Genomic DNA, 17483 nt, shown 5'->3' with positions numbered 1-17483 from the left:
TACGCTGGCTGCATCCACAAAGTACACAGTCAACCCTCCCATAGCCTCATCATTTAATATCATCCACTTTGGTCTTGTCTGTTTTGATTAATAATGCCAGTCTTAAATATGGTAAACTGAATGCACACAAAATTACAAAATATTGCCTTAAAGCCATTATACACTTTCGGAACAGAAAAAAAAAGGATCACAGATTTTCAAATTACTTACAGGGTTTACAGAAGGTAATGGTGAAAGACTTCTCTTGAAATATTATTCCATGAAATGTTTTACTTTTTGAGAAAACATAAAACCAATTATCAATTCTCGATAGCGAGAATTACGGATTTATTTTAAACACAAAATTTTGTATTGGAGCTTTTTTCCGTGATGCAACTAACCCAAATCAAAACACTCCCATTATTAGAAGTTTGAAAACCCACCTCGACAAAGATCTCCTTGGCTTCCTTTAGGCTTTCGAAGCCAAGGTCTGTGGCTTCTGAAGCTGACAAAGTATTATCTCCTTTAAGATAGATCCAGGTCCTCAGGTTGAAGGCAAGCTTCATCAGGGAGAACGCTCGCTTCAGCTACGGTGAATAAAGATATTACAGAATTGATCAGAAAAAAAAATTGTCTAATCTCACGGATTTACATAAAACTTACACGGTCTAATGATGCTGATCGTAGAAGACATTCCTTGAAATGTTTCAGTCTGAAATGTCATATTTCATGAGAAACATTAAATAAAACTGATTTCCATTTTCGAGTTAATCGCTCAATGAGCGTTTTATCCCCCCAAAAAATTCTCAATCCATGTCATGAAAAATGTGTAATCTGTTTTTCACTGTTTTCTCAAACTACTACACGTTTGTCAGTTAAGGCATAAAGTCGGGTACAAAAAAGTGACTACACTGCCTGCAACCATTCAGTTAGCAAAACCATTTCTGTAATGTTCCTTTACGAATATAAGTTTTAACAAATAGTACTTGTCCTGAAAGGGTCTGTACACGTTTGGAAATTACTCTGAAAGTTAACGACAATAAAAAATTGTTAAGTGATAAATCCAGCAGCCTTGGATAGTATAATCCATTTTGAGGAAACTGTTTTCTTTGAAGTAGGCCTCCTACCTATTCCCTAAAAGAAAAAATTTCTGGGAAGCGCTACCGACAGTAATGTTACTTAGATTGTGTATCCCAATTGTGGATTATACATCCAGAGCGGACGAAAACGTTCAAAATTTCCGGCGTTGTCTCACAAAACGCTTCAACCTTTTGTAATGAAATTTGTCCTAGGTCAGTTGTCTGGTATATATATCTACAAATACAGGATTAAAACAAACATTGGGTTATTAATTTTGGTTTTTACCGATACACCGATGTGTGTTAGCACTGTATACTCAGTACTTTCCCGAGTCCTATGAAAAAATATCACAGGCATGTTACTCGGGTGGGATTCGAACCCACGACCCTTGCAATTCTAGAGCAGTGTCTTACCAACTAGACTACCGAGGTTGCCCAGTAGCTAGAGGCTGTTCGAATCCCACCCGAGTAACATGCCTGTGGTATTTTTTCACAGGACTTGGGAAAGTACTGAGTATACAGTGGTAACACACATCGGTGTATCGGTAAAAACCAAAATTAATATTCTTTATCCCCGATGCAAATTTACTGTTACTATTTCAAATTGGATTTTACTATAACTTCACAGGCCCTTTTCAAATCCACGGCTTAGGCATTGGATTCGGCTTCAGGCGCCATCCTCTTGTCTGATGCCCTGAGCGTGTACGCAAAGCACGTGCAATTGCCAAAACAATCTGGGGCCAAAGCCGTTGATTCGAAGAGGGCCATAGCATATTTTGCTACCCTACCCTAAAGCGGTCCTCAGTTAATCCCACGCCAATCTCCAGTGATTTCTGTCGATACTGGATCGCCGGCTTCAGGTCGGGCATCATAGCTTTGGTCATGTAGTCATGCAACACAAGTCTCTGCAATCAAATCGGTCAGTGGGACAAATGCATCATTATAATAATAACAAAAATTTATTGAACTTGTATTGTGCTCTCTCCAGTACCAGCCTGTTTGTGGGTGCACACAGATAGTAAAAATGCCATAAGGAAATTACACAGAAGCAGTTTAAGAAAAGGTACACCATACTACTGTAAAAACATTTGTATAGCACATTCTGTAAAAACTGTAATTTTTTTTGTATATCGCCATACTGAATTAGTACGAAAGTAGGAGGAAGTGTCTTGTGAGAAGGTACGAAGTGACTCGTGAGAAGGTAGGTACGAAGTGTCCAAGGTACGAAGTGTCCAAAGTCACTTCGTACCTTAGGTACGAAGTGTCCAGGGTACGAAGTGGCAAAGGTACGAGGTGTCCTGACACCGTAACGCGCATACTATAAAAACTGTAAACACATTTGTATAGCGCATTCTGGATCACAGATCCCTCTACACTTTACATTTTAAAAAGTTTATATTTACCGAGATACTTCAGACAAAAAATAACAGGGCGAATGAGCATTTTGTAAATGATTGTGAACATTTTGAAGCAGATACTCTCTATTGACCCCTTGCACGCGCGTCACACGCGGCGACTGATGCCACGCTCACCATGTATGTGGGCAGTTAGGTTTACGTGTATTAACGCAGTGCCGCCTAAAATGCACACTTCACTGCATAACACACGGCATAGAGTCATATATGAAAACGCACTGTGAAATTGCCCACCAGTATGGCGCACTCAAGATTTTTCTGATGATGATGTCAGGTGAAATGGGTCAATAGAGTGAAATGCTTCTTGCATACCTCATTGTGCATGGTCCCGAGTACATCGTAGAGAATGACCATCCGCTCTGGTCGTCCCCCAAGATCGGTCTCAATCTTCATTGACTTCTCGAGGAGCTTGAAGCAGGTCTTCAGCTGGCCTGCTTGCATCCTGTGGAACAAAAAGTAGTCAACAAGATAAGAACAGGGTCCAATTTCATAGAGGTGCTTAAAGCCATTGGACACTTTCCGTAAACAGCATTGTCCAAAGGCCCACACTTCGTGTATCACAACTTATATATAAATTAACAAACCTGTGCAAATCGGAGAAAATAACGGGAAAACCCACCTTTGTTTCCGCACGTTTCGCCGTGTCATGACATGTGTTTTCAATAAATCCGTAATTGATAATTGTTTTAATGTTTTCTCAAAAAGTAAAGCATTTCATGGAATAATATTTCAAGAGAAGTCTTTCACTATTACCTTCTGTAAACCCTGTAAGTTATTTGTAAATGTGTGAACTTTTTTCTTTCAGTTCCAAAAGTGTATAATGGCTTTAAGCCGAAAATAGTGGTTAAGAATTTATTTCCTGCTTAACTGCAATGAGCAGGATGCCATTCTCAAACTATACACATGACATGGTAGTTTGGATGGTAACCTTATTCTGTTAAGCATGATTGGTTTCATGCTTGCCTACTTTGTGTGCTGAAGCAGCTATATAAAAAATGGGTCCAGGACTAGTCTGATCTTGAGTTAGGACGAGTTACTAGTCCTAACTTAGGACTAGCTGTACGTTTCTGATATCTCTTAGGACTAGTCCTAAGTTAGGACTAGTCCTAACTCTTAGTGAAATCGACCCCAGGTACGATATTAAGCATGTGGGGGGGGGGCGGTAGTGGAAAAGGGTGTCATGGCCGAGCGATCAAGAACATCAAATTGTTCTGAGCCCTATTTCATAATGCCGAAATAATCAGAAAAAAAAAACTATTTGGCAATATTCTTCGCTTAGCAAAATCGGAGTGTGGCACAAGTTGAGTGTACCGAGGGTTATGTTGCTTTGCGGATGTGGAACCTACGTTTTTTTGTTAGAGGTCATAATAATAAAGGTTATATATATATAGGTAATAATAACCATAATAAAGTGGCACTTACAGAACTCTTCCTACTTTCTCGTACTGTAGACTCATATCTTCCTCATTCATCGTGTTACTCTCTGCCAATTTGTCGAGTCTCGCTATGTAGAGTTCCTCCATTGTGGCCATGCTGTCCACAGCCTACGGTCAAATAGATAGATAGATAGATAGATAACATGGTTTATTAAAAAAAATTTACATTAATTTAAAAATTGTAATTAAATAGGAGGCAAATTGGTATTAAAAAACAAAAATGTGGAGTAGTTAAGCCACTCCTCTACATTTACACATTGAAAAATGCGCATGGAAGTTGAATTCATTTTAGTCCAAAAATTAATAATGGTGTGACAATAAAACAAAATAGCAGACAAGAATTTAAAATGTTACACTCAAGAAAAACAAGCAAAGGACCAATTAAAATCTGAACATCAATTAGATAAAAGCAGGCCATTGATTGAATTTGCATTTACAACATTAAAAAGGGATACAAAAATCGAAAGTATAGAAAAGTATTGGTATTGCTATAATAAACACGGCTGGACTAAGTATAGGGCCCAGTTTAATAAAAAACATGTAAGCAGCCGTTTTGTGCTTACGGAGCGTCCCTTAGCAGTATTTCTCTTTCATAAAGATGTTTACTGTACATGTAAGTAAGGGTAAATGCTGGCTAACACGTGGTAAGCACATGAGTGATGTAACAATGCAAATCCATGGTGAACGTGCAATGAGTACTAGCTCGCGATTAATCCTAGCGTTTCGTGAAATTGACTGCAAGAATGGTAAAACTTTTTTTTTTAACAAATATGTTAGTTTTAATCTGAAAACTCACTGATTGAAAAAGTTCACATCGGTATCCATTTCCCACAGAAACATTTCCAATGTTTCTGAATTACTGTCGGAGTTGATAAATAGCATTTGAAGATCTCTGGCTTCTTATGCACAAAATCTTAGACAAACCATGAAATATACATGTATGTGTCATTTTCTTTTCAAATATGACCACCCAAGTTGTTGAAATATTCACATAAGGCAGGTTATTGAAAACTAACGAATAAAAATACCTTTACTTTTCCAAAACCGAAGTTCTATTTTCCCTGTAGCTTAAAGAGAAGGTACACGTTTGGTAATTGTCAAAGACCAGTGTTCTCACTTGGTGTATCCCATCACCAGCATAAAATAACAAGCCTGTGAAAATATGGGCTCAATCGGTCATCGAAGTTGCGAAAAAATGATGAAAGAAAAAACACCCTTGTTGGACGAATTTGTGTGCTTTCAGATAAAAATAACAGACTTCTAGCCAGAAGTCTTTTATTATTTTAGTGAGAAATTACCTCTTTCTCAAAAAATACGTTACTTCAGAGGGAGTCGTTTCCCACAATTTTGTATACTATCAACAGCTCTCCAATGCTCGTTACCAAGTAAATTTTGAAATTAATGTTTGTTTTGAATAATTACATAACGTGAACCTTCCCTTTAAAAATATTTTTAAAAATCAGCAAACCTCTCTCCATAATGCCAGTAATTCGCCGCTGAAATCCTCTCGATAGTAGTGATCGAACACGTTCCAGTCTGAAAGAAAAGCCACCAGTCGCTTCTGGTCACCGATCTTTGTCAGGTGGTGTGGATATTCCTGTTTTGGTTGAATAAAACACAAATCATGATTATTTAGAGAGAACTTATGAATACGTAAAAAATAATAATATCAAAGTCTTATAATACGCCTCTCTTAAAGGAACATGTTGCCTTGGATCGGACGAGTTGGTATATGAAAAGCGTTTGTTACGAAATGCATATGGTTAGAAAGATGTTTTAAAAGTACATGTAGAACATAATGATCCAAACAAGTATTACTCAAAATTGCATGGTTTTCATTTAACGTCGCGAACTAACACGGTCAGCCATTTATGGGAGTCAAATTTTTGACTCCCATAAATGGCCGACCGTGTTTGTCGACGAGGTAAAACGAAAACTACGCAATTTCGAGGCATATTTGTGTAGATCATTGTATTCTACTTTTACAACATCTTTCTAACCATATCGATTTTATAACAAACGGTTACAAAACGCTTTTCAAAGACCAACTCAACCAATCCAAGGCAACGTGTTCCTTTAATATTTATGCATGACGTCATAATTCTTACCCAAAATGGTGCTATGGGCGCAGCTCCCCCATCACTTGCAGTGGCTGCGCCCATTGCCTCGTTTTAGGTTAGCATTGTGACGTACCTCATGCATAAATATGAAGAGAGGCGTACAGCGCACGTATCTACCAACAAGGTACTCAAGACGCTGATTATAAAGACAATGTGTATTGTCTACGAGACATGAAAGAACCCAGTGGACTTATTGAAAAGAGAAGGGGTCTGCCCCAGTGTTCCCGGTTTGATTGGCTGCATATTGCGCCATAGCATAAGGTAAATTTGCAGAGTGTGCTGTATAAAGGAAAAATTCTCTTACTTCAAAAACGTGGCCCTACATACCTTGCGTCACGCACCCATTAGCCGTGTACAAAACAGCGCGATGTTCCCTCATTTTGCCAAACAAAACGTTAGTGCGCACGCGCTATGTGCAATTTACATATTTCATGGGAAGGGTCTATTACCATAGGTGTCCAATGCCTTTAAAGGCACTGCACACCTTATATTTTTCAAAGACTAGTTTGCTCACTTGGTGTATCTCAACATACGTGTATGCATACAAAAACAAACCTGTGGAAATTTGAACTCAATTGGTCGTCGAAGTTGCAAGAGAACAATAGAAGAAAAAAACACCCTTGTCGCACAAGTTGTTTGCTTTCAGATGCTTGAATTTGAGACCTCTGCTATCCAAATATTTTAGTGAGAAATTACCTCTCTCCCTCTTACTTCAGACAGGGGCCATTTCTCAAAATGTTTTATACTATCAACGTCTCTTCGTTGCTTGTTACCAATGAAAGGTTTTATGCTAACAATTATTTTGAGTAACTACCAAAGGTATCCAATGCCTTTAAGCAAGCCACAAGATGCAACAAACGTTGAGGTTCATACCTCTGCTTTGCGTTCAAGGTTAGCCACTCTCTCAAAGTAGTTGGCCAGTTTGGCGTGCCACCACCGATACAGATTTTCTTCACTGTTACCGGAAAAATATCTGGAAAACAAAGAGAAAAAGGGGGGGGGGATAAATGAGGGTAGGATGGTTTAAAAAAAAACTATAGTGAGAAATGCTGTAGGAATTACTGTGGAACTGTGGGTGGGAAAGCTCAAAAGCAGAAAACAATACATTTCCAGCAAAGTAGAGAAGACCTTTTTTTTCTTTATGAGAAGGATTATTGATTTACCAAGAGCAATAGGAGTTGCTATTTACTTTGCCCTTACAGCCTTGCTAAGTGAGTATTAAAATTACTTACTTTGCCCTCACAGCCTTGCTTAGTGAGTATTAAAGTTACTTACTGTGCCCTTACAGCCTTGCTTAGTGAGTATTGAAGTTACTTACTTTGCCCTTACAGCCTTGCTAAGTGAGTATTAAAATTACTTACTTTGCCCTTACAGCCTTGCTAAGTGAGTATTAAAATTACTTACTTTGCCCTCACAGCCTTGCTTAGTGAGTATTAAAATTACTTACTCTGCCCTCACAGCCTTGCTTAGTGAGTATTGAAGTTACTTACTTTGCCCTTACAGCCTTGCTAAGTGAGTATTAAAATTACTTACTTTGCCCTCACAGCCTTGCTTAGTGAGTATTGAAGTTACTTACTTTGCCCTTACAGCCTTGCTAAGTGAGTATTAAAATTACTTACTTTGCCCTCACAGCCTTGCTTAGTAAGTATTAAAGTTACTTACTGTGCCCTTACAGCCTTGCTTAGTGAGTATTAAAGTTACTTACTTTGCCCGTACAGCCTTGCTTAGTGAGTATTGCAGTTACTTACTTTGCCCCTACAGCCTTGCTTAGTGAGTATTAAAGTTACTTACTTTGCCCTTACAGCCTTGCTTACTGAGTATTGAAGTTACTTACTGTGCCCTTACAGCCTTGCTTAGTGAGTATTAAAGTTACTTACTTTGCCCTTAAAGCCTTGCTTAGTGAGTATTAGAGTTACTTACTTTGCCCCTACAGCCTTGCTTTATGAGTATTAAAGTTACTTACTTTGCCCTTACAGCCTTGCTTAGTGAGTATTAAAGTTACTTACTTTGCCCTTACAGCCTTGCTTAGTGAGTATTAAAGTTACTTACTTTGCCCTTACAGCCTTGCTTTATGAGTATTAAAGTTACTTACTTTGCCCTTACAGCCTTGCTTAGTGAGTATTAAAGTTACTTACTTTGCCCTTACAGCCTTGCTTGATGAGTATTAAAGTTACTTACTTTGCCCTTACAGCCTTGCTTAGTGAGTATTGAAGTTACTTACTTTGCCCCTACAGCCTTGCTTAGTGAGTATTAAAGTTACTTACTTTGCCCTTACAGCCTTGCTTACTGAGTATTAAAGTTACTTACTGTGCCCTTACAGCCTTGCTTAGTGAGTATTAAAGTTACTTACTTTGCCCTTACAGCCTTGCTTGATGAGTATTAAAGTTACTTACTTTGCCCTTACAGCCTTGCTTAGTGAGTATTGAAGTTACTTACTTTGCCCCTACAGCCTTGCTTAGTGAGTATTAAAGTTACTTACTTTGCCCTTACAGCCTTGCTTACTGAGTATTGAAGTTACTTACTGTGCCCTTACAGCCTTGCTTACTGAGTATTAAAGTTACTTACTTTGCACTTACAGCCTTGCTTAGTGAGTATTGAAGTTACCTACATGTACTTTGCCCTTACAGCCTTGCTTACTGAGTACTGAAGTTACTTACTGTGCCCTTACAGCCTTGCTTAGTGAGTATTAAAGTTACTTACTTTGCCCTTAAAGCCTTGCTTAGTGAGTATTAGAGTTACTTAATTTGCCCTTACAGCCTTGCTTAATAGTGAGTATTAAAATTACTTACTTTGCCCTCACAGCCTTGCTTAGTGAGTATTAAAGTTACTTACTTTGCCTGTACAGCCTTGCATAGTAAGTATTAAAATTACTTACTGTGCCCTTACAGCCTTGCTTACTGAGTATTGAAGTTACTTACTGTGCCCTTACAGCCTTGCTTACTGAGTATTGAAGTTACTTACTTTGCCCTTACAGCCTTGCTTAGTGAGTATTAAAGTTACTTACTTTGCCCTTACAGCCTTGCTTAGTGAGCGATGATAGAAATCCAGCCTTCCCTCGCCACTGTCTCCAAATGGACGAAGGAACGGTTTCAAGGCTCGGAACACTCGAGCCCACTTGTGGGCTGACAACGGTCCAATATCAGAGAATTTCTTCTCTCTCGACTCTGCCAAAAAACAAAAAAAAGCAAATGAAATACTGCACAGTGATTCATTTTGAAATTCTATGCAAACAAAGAATGACGTCTTGAAGGAACAGAATCTAACCATGGACAAGGGTGCAATTTCATAGACTGGCTTTAAGCAAACAATTTTGCCAAGCAAAACTCGGCAGGATGCCAGTCAAAGATCGCCATGTGACATGGTACTCTTGCTGGTAACCTTATTCTGTTCAGCATAATTTTGTTTGTGCTCAACTATTTTTGATTCTGAATAAGCTCTCAGAAACCGGGCCCGATTTCACAAAACGCTAGGATTAATCCCATCGCGGTTAAGGATGGGTTCAATGCATCCTAACGCCTATGTATACGGAACTTAACTCGGCCTAAGTCCTCAGATTAGTCCTAAGCTAGGAAGAGTTTGGTGAAATCGATGGCTAACTGAAAAGGCTTATTTATAAAACAAAATAAATAAACTGTCCTCAAAATCCTACAGCCATTCTAAACAATTTGTTACATGTTTTGTTGAGAAAAACCAGAGGAGCAAAATAAAAGAATCAAACTGGAATGATTTACCAGGGTGTCATTGGAGTCAAAAATAATATGTAAGCTTTTGGCATGTGTAATACTAAACAAATATTTGACGCAATTAAGTACAATGCCTCTAAATATAATCAAATCTGCACTATTCAATTTCACTATTCAATACTTATATGATAATCCTTGCATCAGGGATGAAGACTCCTATTTCAGGTTTCAGATTCTAGGCAAGTCAAGAAACCTACAGGTCAAAGGTTACCATGTCAAGAACCCTAAAGGTTAAAGGCTACCACGTCAAGAACCACACAGGTTAAAAGTAACCTCGCAAAGATCCCTACAGGTCAAAGGTTACCTAGTAAAGAACCCTACAGGTCAATGGTTTCCTTGTCAACAGGTAAAAGGGTTACCTCGTCAAGAACCCTACAGGTCAAATGTTATCTCGTCAAGAACCCTACAGGTCAAAGGTTACCTCCTTCGCCCTTCTCCTTCTTCTCTGAAGAGTTCTCGGGTGGCATCAAATGATCCTCATCTCCAAGGATGGAGAGAAGTTCCGTCTCAAGAAGTCCATGACAGGAGCATTCCAAGAGACACAGTGTCGCAACCAGCATCTTACCACCGTTCTCCTTCTCAAAGCGTGTCAAGATTTGGGCTAGCAAACTGAAAGGGCAATGAAACAGCAGAATAATAATAATGGACAATAAGCCATTTGCGAGTTAGATTTGAATGTCTGGTACAATGACTTGCTTAGTTACGATGTACCATTACATTTGAATTCCTCAGACTATTGAGACAGTTGCTATGTCTTTCTTGTAAATATATCTAGCCCTTGTCTGTTTTTTGTTTTTAATGTGTCAACATTTTTACTGTGCGCGAGTACTTGAATTACCCTTTTTGAGATCTAATCAAGATTAATTGAACTGAGTTGCATTGCTTATCAAAAACACCAGGGCTCAATTTCATAAAGCCTGTAAGCACAAGAAACTTGCTAAGCACAGAAAAGTATAGCCTGACAGTTTAAAAAGGAGTCTTAAGAGACTTACTGGAGCAGTCCATCGGCCAGGCCGTTGATCTTATCCGAAAGTGATTCAAAGGAACCAAACACACGTAGCTCCTCACATGCGATGGACAACCAGAGAGGATTCTGTGAGGATTCTTTGCTCAGTAAGCTCGCCATCTGCTGCTTGTCCAGACGCTTCTGATATTTGCCTAACGTTTCTGTGATGATAGCCTGGCACGAGACAAACAAAATAAAAATCATAGAACCATTAAGACTAGCGGAAGCTGTGAGGTCGAATCTCAACCCGAGTTGTATGCAGATGATAGAGTCACTTTCTCATTCCTGGGTAATAAGAATAATTTATATAGCGCCATCTATCTAGACAACTAATCCGAGGCACTGGGTACGTCTGCAATTGGACTATGGATGGTACCTAAAAGCCACTATTGACCTATATGGGGCCATGACATTTGATGATAATGGACCCCACTTGCCTTTCTGGATGTCATACCAAGAGGAATTGGACTAAGGTTGATACCTCGATCATGCTGCTATTGGCCTATGGGGCCATCACATTTGGTGAATATAGACCCGACTTACCTCTCTGGATGTCATATCAAGCGGAGTGACGTAAACCTCAGTTGGGCTGTTTGGTCTTGACTGGAGGGTCTTGTGCTGGGGAGTCTCGTCGATCATGGAGAAAATACAACGCACTTGAGGGCTCAGTTTACTCGGTAACCAAGTCAGAACGGTCGACTCTTTAGACTCGTCAAACTGGTAAGAGCAACAAAGTTATGGGTATGCTGATTTAAAGGCACTGAGCTTGATTTCATAAACCAGTTAAGATTGATCTTAGGAAAGTGTGAAGTCATAATAGAAATCACTATAGTGACATTGGCAACTCATCTTCAGATGAATCTTACTGCTTTGTGACTCACAATGTTTTATACTTTCAACAGCTCTCCATTGCTTGTTACCAGGTAAGTTTTTTTTGCTAACAATTATTTTCAGTAATTACCAATAGTGTCCAGTGCCTTTAAAGGTATTTCCTTTGTTGATTTTTTTCATTCTCGTTACAAAAGGGTTGTAAACAATGTTTTGCTTGTAACGGGCCGACCAAAAAACCTCGTTGTAACCGTGTTCTCGCTACTACCATGCTCGTATAATCCATTTTTAAATGCATTAAAACTTGAAAGAGACCCGCACAAAAACTTGTACTAACAAGAACCACGTAACATGTGAGCTCGTAATAACGGGAGTCGACTGTACTTGCTTTTTGTTCCCTTCCCAGAGTACATTGTCTTGTATTTTGTTTTGTACCATTATGGCAAATAAAATAATAATTGTATTGTATCAAATTTTATTCCAAAAACGGAACAAACCCCATACCCTGGGGAAGGGTTATACAACAGTAACAAAACTTAAACTTATTAGATAACAAAGAAGGGCAGGTTAGCACGATCAAATTATTAAATTATGTTTGGGTCTCCTTTAACATATGCAGAAAATATGTACTCAATTCATAATGGTTTTATCCTGAGAACTCATAAGGAAAATAAATTTGTCATTATCAGCTAAGATACTAGGGTGTCGTGGCCGAGCGGATAAGAGCACCTAACTCAAGCTCTGATGCTTCTGTTCAGCAGAGTGTGAGTTCGAATCCCGGTCGTGACACTTGTGTCCCTGAGCAAGACACTTAACTATAATTGCTTCTCTCCACCCAGGGGTAAATGGGTACCTGTGAGGGCAGAGATGGTTCTCGTGATTGATTTAGCCGAGTAGCGCATATTAATGTTGCACAGGCTGCATACTCCCCACCAGGGAGCTGAGATGGTTTAAGGAGTGAATTAAGGCCCAGTGACCAGGGGTAATAATGTGAAGCGCTTTGGGACGCCCTTCCGGGTGTGAAAAGCGCTATACAAAAACGGGTTATTATTATTATTATTATTACTAAAATCTGTGTAACTTTGACCAATGGTATCATACTAAAATGTATTTCTTAATACAGTAAACATTGGGCAAAAACAAATGAAATGAAATTCTGACGTAATACTTAGGCCGTGTCCAAAACGACGACTTCGGCTACAGCTACATCTAGATCAGCGCGTCTACCAGTGTTGAAGAATAGGCAGACGCGCGTGACCTAGCCGTAGCTGTAGCCAAAGTCGCCGTTTCGGACACGGCCTAAGAGTTTGCATACCTGATTGAGAGCATCAATGATCAGGATGAGTGGTCGAGTGTTTGGATTGGATAGAGTGGCATACGTCAGTTGGCAAGTCGACTCCAAGTCTTTAGGCATCGTTGTATCCTACAATGTATGCAACAAATTAAACAAAAACACAACTAACTATTATTTGGAGTGCCCTGGCATCGAATTCAAAATCTGGTGGTTTAGTCATCTGAGTGTGGACTCAAATCCAGGGCCCAATTTCATAGAGCTGCTAAGCACAAAAAAATTTGCTAAGCATGAAATTTTTGCTTTCATAAAAACAGGTTTTCCAACCAAATTTCCATGTGGTTTTCAGGATAAGCCAACAACAGCTTAATACCAGCAACAGGCAATATCCATCAAATGGACATTTTGTTGGCAATCCTATTTTTATCAAGGAAGAAATTTCATTCTAAGCAAATTTTAGCGCTTAGCAGCTCTATGAAATTGGGCCCTGGTCGTGACACACGTGTCCCTCAGCAAGATGCTTTACTGTAATTATGCTCTTCACCCAGGGGTTTAAATGGCTAGTTGCAAGGGATCGAAATTCAAGACTTACATTGACAATACCCAGTTCCTTCAGGAGTCGTTTTAGAGTGGACTCGAGGTTCGGTGAACCGGGTACTGCTCCCACAAAGTGATAGAACACGTGCCACCCTTGGTCTCCGCCGCTGAGGGAAACAGAGAGGGCACTGCATTAATGAATGAGAACAAGATAATAGCTAAATGACAGTGGCACTTTGAAAACTTCTTTAAAGACAGTGTACACTATTGGTAATTGTCAACGACCAGTCTCCTCACTTGGTGAATCTCAACATATGCATAAAATAACAAACCTGTGAAAATTTGAGATCGATCGGTCGTCAGAGTTGCGAGATAACTATGAAAGAAAAAAAAACACCCTTGTCACACGAAGTTGTGTGCTTCAGATGCTTGATATCGAGACCTCAAGTTCTAAACTTGAGGTCTCGAAATCAAATTCGTAGAAAATTACTTCTTTCTCCAAAACTAGGTCACTTCAGAGGGAGCTGTTTCTCACAATGTTTTATACCATCAACCCATTACTCGTTACCAAGTAAGGTTTTATGCCAGTAATTATTTTGAGTAATTACCAATGGTGTCCACTGCCTTTAATCAAACTTCTTGTTAGTCAAAATTTCAACAAAAATAACATAATACAGAAAACTTAGATGCTTAGATATTTGGGATAATACACCTTGGAAAATTTCATATCCGACATGACCTCTACTCTGACCTCGTTTTCTGTGAATGGAAGTGGGTCAAAACCTTGCAGCTGTTTGCGTCTGCTATGGGCATTTTGTAATAAGCCGCCTGTGGCCGCTATGGTCTCTAAAGGGTTAAACACCAAGATAACCTGGGACCAATACCTTAGCGCCAATTTCTGCACTTAGGATCACCAGTCTTGGCTTACGTGAAGGCGCCGAATTTCTGCACTAGCTGTCTAAAGCATAGAATGCCTAGTAACACGGCGTACAAATGGCGTACACATGGCGTACACATGGCGTACACATGGCGTACACATGGCGTACACAAGCCAAAATTCCCTGCTACGTGTACCTGTAAAATGCTCTTGACAATAGCGCAGCATTCCCTGCTTTCACCAGCACAGATTCTTTGACTTACAGTAAGCAGAGAAGAGCCCTGAAGTTTTGAAGAATAGTGGTGTTTTAGAAAGTGTTTGTGAACAGATTTAGACATCAGTTTCTTTGATTGATAGTTTTTACTAGTACATGTCAGTTCATGGCGTCAGTGATGAACTAAGGATCCACTTCTCTACCATCCTTTTTCTCCACGGCGGTTGCCACCTACTCCTGGGGCTGATACTGGGTTACCCCCTTTACAGTCCATATAAGGATTTAGACTTGGTTATCATCCATCATCAGAAGCCTGGCTGGTAGAGCAAAAAGCACTACCTCCCCAATGTTTCCATTCTATTGATACATACCCTGGTATTTCCTTCAAGAGCGCTTTAGATACGGTCACATCAGAGACTCTTGCCATGATGGACGATTTCCCGGTGCCTGGACCTCCCAGCAACACAAAGGGGACGTCAATGCCAATACCAATGACGTGTTCTTTGATCTGTAGACAAACCATTCATACATCACATAGAAATTAATATAATGAATAGGGTAGATGGCCTTAGCTTTCGATCCAATCCGGACCTTCTTCAGAGGCATAAAACAAGTACAAACAAATACATATCCATTTATAGAAAAAGAGAGGGGGAAAGGGATTAAGGAAAGGATCCAGAAAGAAGCGGGAAAATAACAGCCAATCAAAGTTCCTATTTCAGAAACAATATTGGTGGCTATGAACCAATGGGAGTGAAGTGGCGATGACAAAGGATGTTTAGAATGAAAGGAAGGGTTACTGGACCATAAAAGTGGTAAAAGTATTGTTCGACAACAATGCAGGGAGACATGAAAGGGTAGGATTAGAGAGCAAGTTGCATCATGATGCAACTAACAATGGTCAATTAATAAGAATAGCAAGATCAGCAAGATCAAAGGTATGATGATTTTAAAAATAGGTATGAGGGACCTGTGGAAAAAAAAGGGGGGGGGGGGTTACTTACATCAGATAGTTACAGTGATGAATTTATAAAAACAACTTTAAACTAGGTTAATTTATACTTTATGTACAGAATATATACAACATATAAGTTCTTAGGCAGAAGTGAAGTGGAGGGTAATGAGAAGTTATTTAACACCAGTGTTTATGTTAAGTCCAAAGGGTTTGACTGTCTTGAGTTGGTGAATCCAGTGTGATTCTCTATTCTTGCGGTGTGTGTCATCACCATTGCAAGCTTCAATCACCAGAAGTTCAACATCAATGACACTATGATTGGGGCTGTTGAAGTGGATAGAGACTGGGTACGGTTTCTTAGTCTTTATGGAAGAGACATGATTCGCAAAGCGAAGACTAAGTTTGGTCTTAGTCTCTCCCACATATTGTAGCCCACATCTCTTACATGATATGACATAGACTACATTAGACGTGCTGCATTCAGAGTCGGTCTTGATGTTGTATGAAGAGCCAGTGGTATGACTCTTCACCTTGAGTGAGGGCTTAATGTGCATACACGTTTTGCATTTGGAACGGGTACATTTGTGACAGCCCAGTATATCTGTCGAGGGTTGTGTTTGGACTTTACCTGGGGGAAGTTTGGCCCTGACTAGTATGTCACCAAGGTTCTTAGGGCGGCGGAATGCAACCATGGGAACCTCAGTGATTGCTGATTGTAACCTGCTGGAGGAGTGAAGTATAGGCATGTTATTATTGAGAATTGAGGGAAGTTTGGGTAGTTTGGGGTGGAAGGTGGTGACCAAAGCAACTCTATTGGTAGGAGCTTTTTTAGCTCCCGTGTTAGTCAACAGAGTATGACGAGGTACGTTGAGAGCCCTGTTGATAGCAAGTTGGACCCTACGTTCGCTGTGTCCCCTAGATACAAGGTGTTTCCTTAGCTCTGATGAGCGCCTCTTGTACAGGGTATCTGTGGAACAGATACGCCTGATACGTAAGGCCTGACTGTAAGCAATTGCCTTCTTACAGTGACTAGGGTGACAGCTATTGGAGAGAAGGTACTGGTGGGTGTCGGTGGGTTTACTGTAAACATCTGTGACAAGGCCATTAGGAGACTTGGTTATTGTCACATCTAGAAAGTTCACACTGGTGAGAGATTGTTCGGTAGTGAACTTTATGGTGGGGTGAAATGAGTTGATATGGTCAATAAACTCATCCAAGCTGTCTTGGTCACCACACCAGATGGAGAAAATATCATCAATAAATCTCCACCAAACTAGTGGTCGGTTGGGGGCGGAGGACAGGAGTCTGTCCTCCAACTGAGACATGAATAGGTTAGCATATGAGGGTGCCATTTTGGTACCCATGGCAGTACCCTGTACCTGTAGAAAATGCCTGTCAGAAAATGTGAAATTATTCTTCATAAGAATGTGGCTCATGAGTTCCTTAATATGACTCACTGAGGGGCGGGACTGATTACTAGCATTGAGGGCAGAGACACATGCACTCATGCCTTCATGATGGGGTATGTTAGTATACAGTGATGAAACATCAAAAGTAACCAAAATAGCAGAGTCAGGTATTTGGTGCTTGACCTCATCTAGTTTGTGGAGAAAGTCTTTGGTATCCTTGATGAAGGAAGGAATACGGCAGACTAAGGGTTTGAGGAAGCTATCGACAAACTCAGAAATGCGCTCTGTGGGGCTACCATTCCCAGATACAATAGGTCTCCCCGGGTTATTGGGCTTGTGTATCTTAGGTAGAAGGTAGAACCTTGCTGTACGGGGGTCATGTGGGAGGAGATAGTTAAATGTATCTTTCTCAATATCATTGGCATTATAAATCTTAACCAGGGTGTCACTGATATCTTGGGAGAAAGATTCAGTGGGATCAGAAGCACATTCAATGTAATGATCAGTGTTACTGAGCTGTCTAAGGCCCTCAGCAATGTAGTCATGTGTGTTCATGACTACAACTGCGGACCCCTTGTCAGCCCGTTTAATCAC

At 39.9% G+C, this 17483-nt stretch overlaps 1 protein-coding gene across 2 annotated transcripts in view; it reads right to left on the bottom strand.

Moving 5' to 3' along the window:
* The window catches only part of LOC117289696 (telomerase protein component 1-like), a 38412-nt gene that overhangs the window by 3624 nt on the left and 17305 nt on the right, over positions 1-17483 (bottom strand). For both annotated transcript variants that reach the window (XM_033770935.1, XM_033770936.1), the window contains 13 exons: positions 14897-15033; positions 13490-13601; positions 12922-13029; positions 11322-11495; positions 10765-10952; positions 10194-10381; positions 9034-9193; positions 6903-7002; positions 5378-5506; positions 3896-4017; positions 2786-2915; positions 1847-1963; positions 423-566 (listed from right to left, as the gene is read on the bottom strand). In XM_033770935.1, coding sequence (XP_033626826.1) covers positions 423-566; positions 1847-1963; positions 2786-2915; positions 3896-4017; positions 5378-5506; positions 6903-7002; positions 9034-9193; positions 10194-10381; positions 10765-10952; positions 11322-11495; positions 12922-13029; positions 13490-13601; positions 14897-15033 — 1809 coding nt within the window. The remainder of the gene's footprint in view (positions 1-422; positions 567-1846; positions 1964-2785; positions 2916-3895; positions 4018-5377; positions 5507-6902; positions 7003-9033; positions 9194-10193; positions 10382-10764; positions 10953-11321; positions 11496-12921; positions 13030-13489; positions 13602-14896; positions 15034-17483) is intronic.

The sequence above is a fragment of the Asterias rubens genome, chromosome 4 (assembly GCF_902459465.1).
Source record: "Asterias rubens chromosome 4, eAstRub1.3, whole genome shotgun sequence".
Classification (NCBI taxonomy): domain Eukaryota; kingdom Metazoa; phylum Echinodermata; class Asteroidea; order Forcipulatida; family Asteriidae; genus Asterias; species Asterias rubens.
The sequence above is the reverse complement of the archived record's forward strand: the minus strand, read 5'-3'. Positions and strand labels throughout refer to the sequence as shown.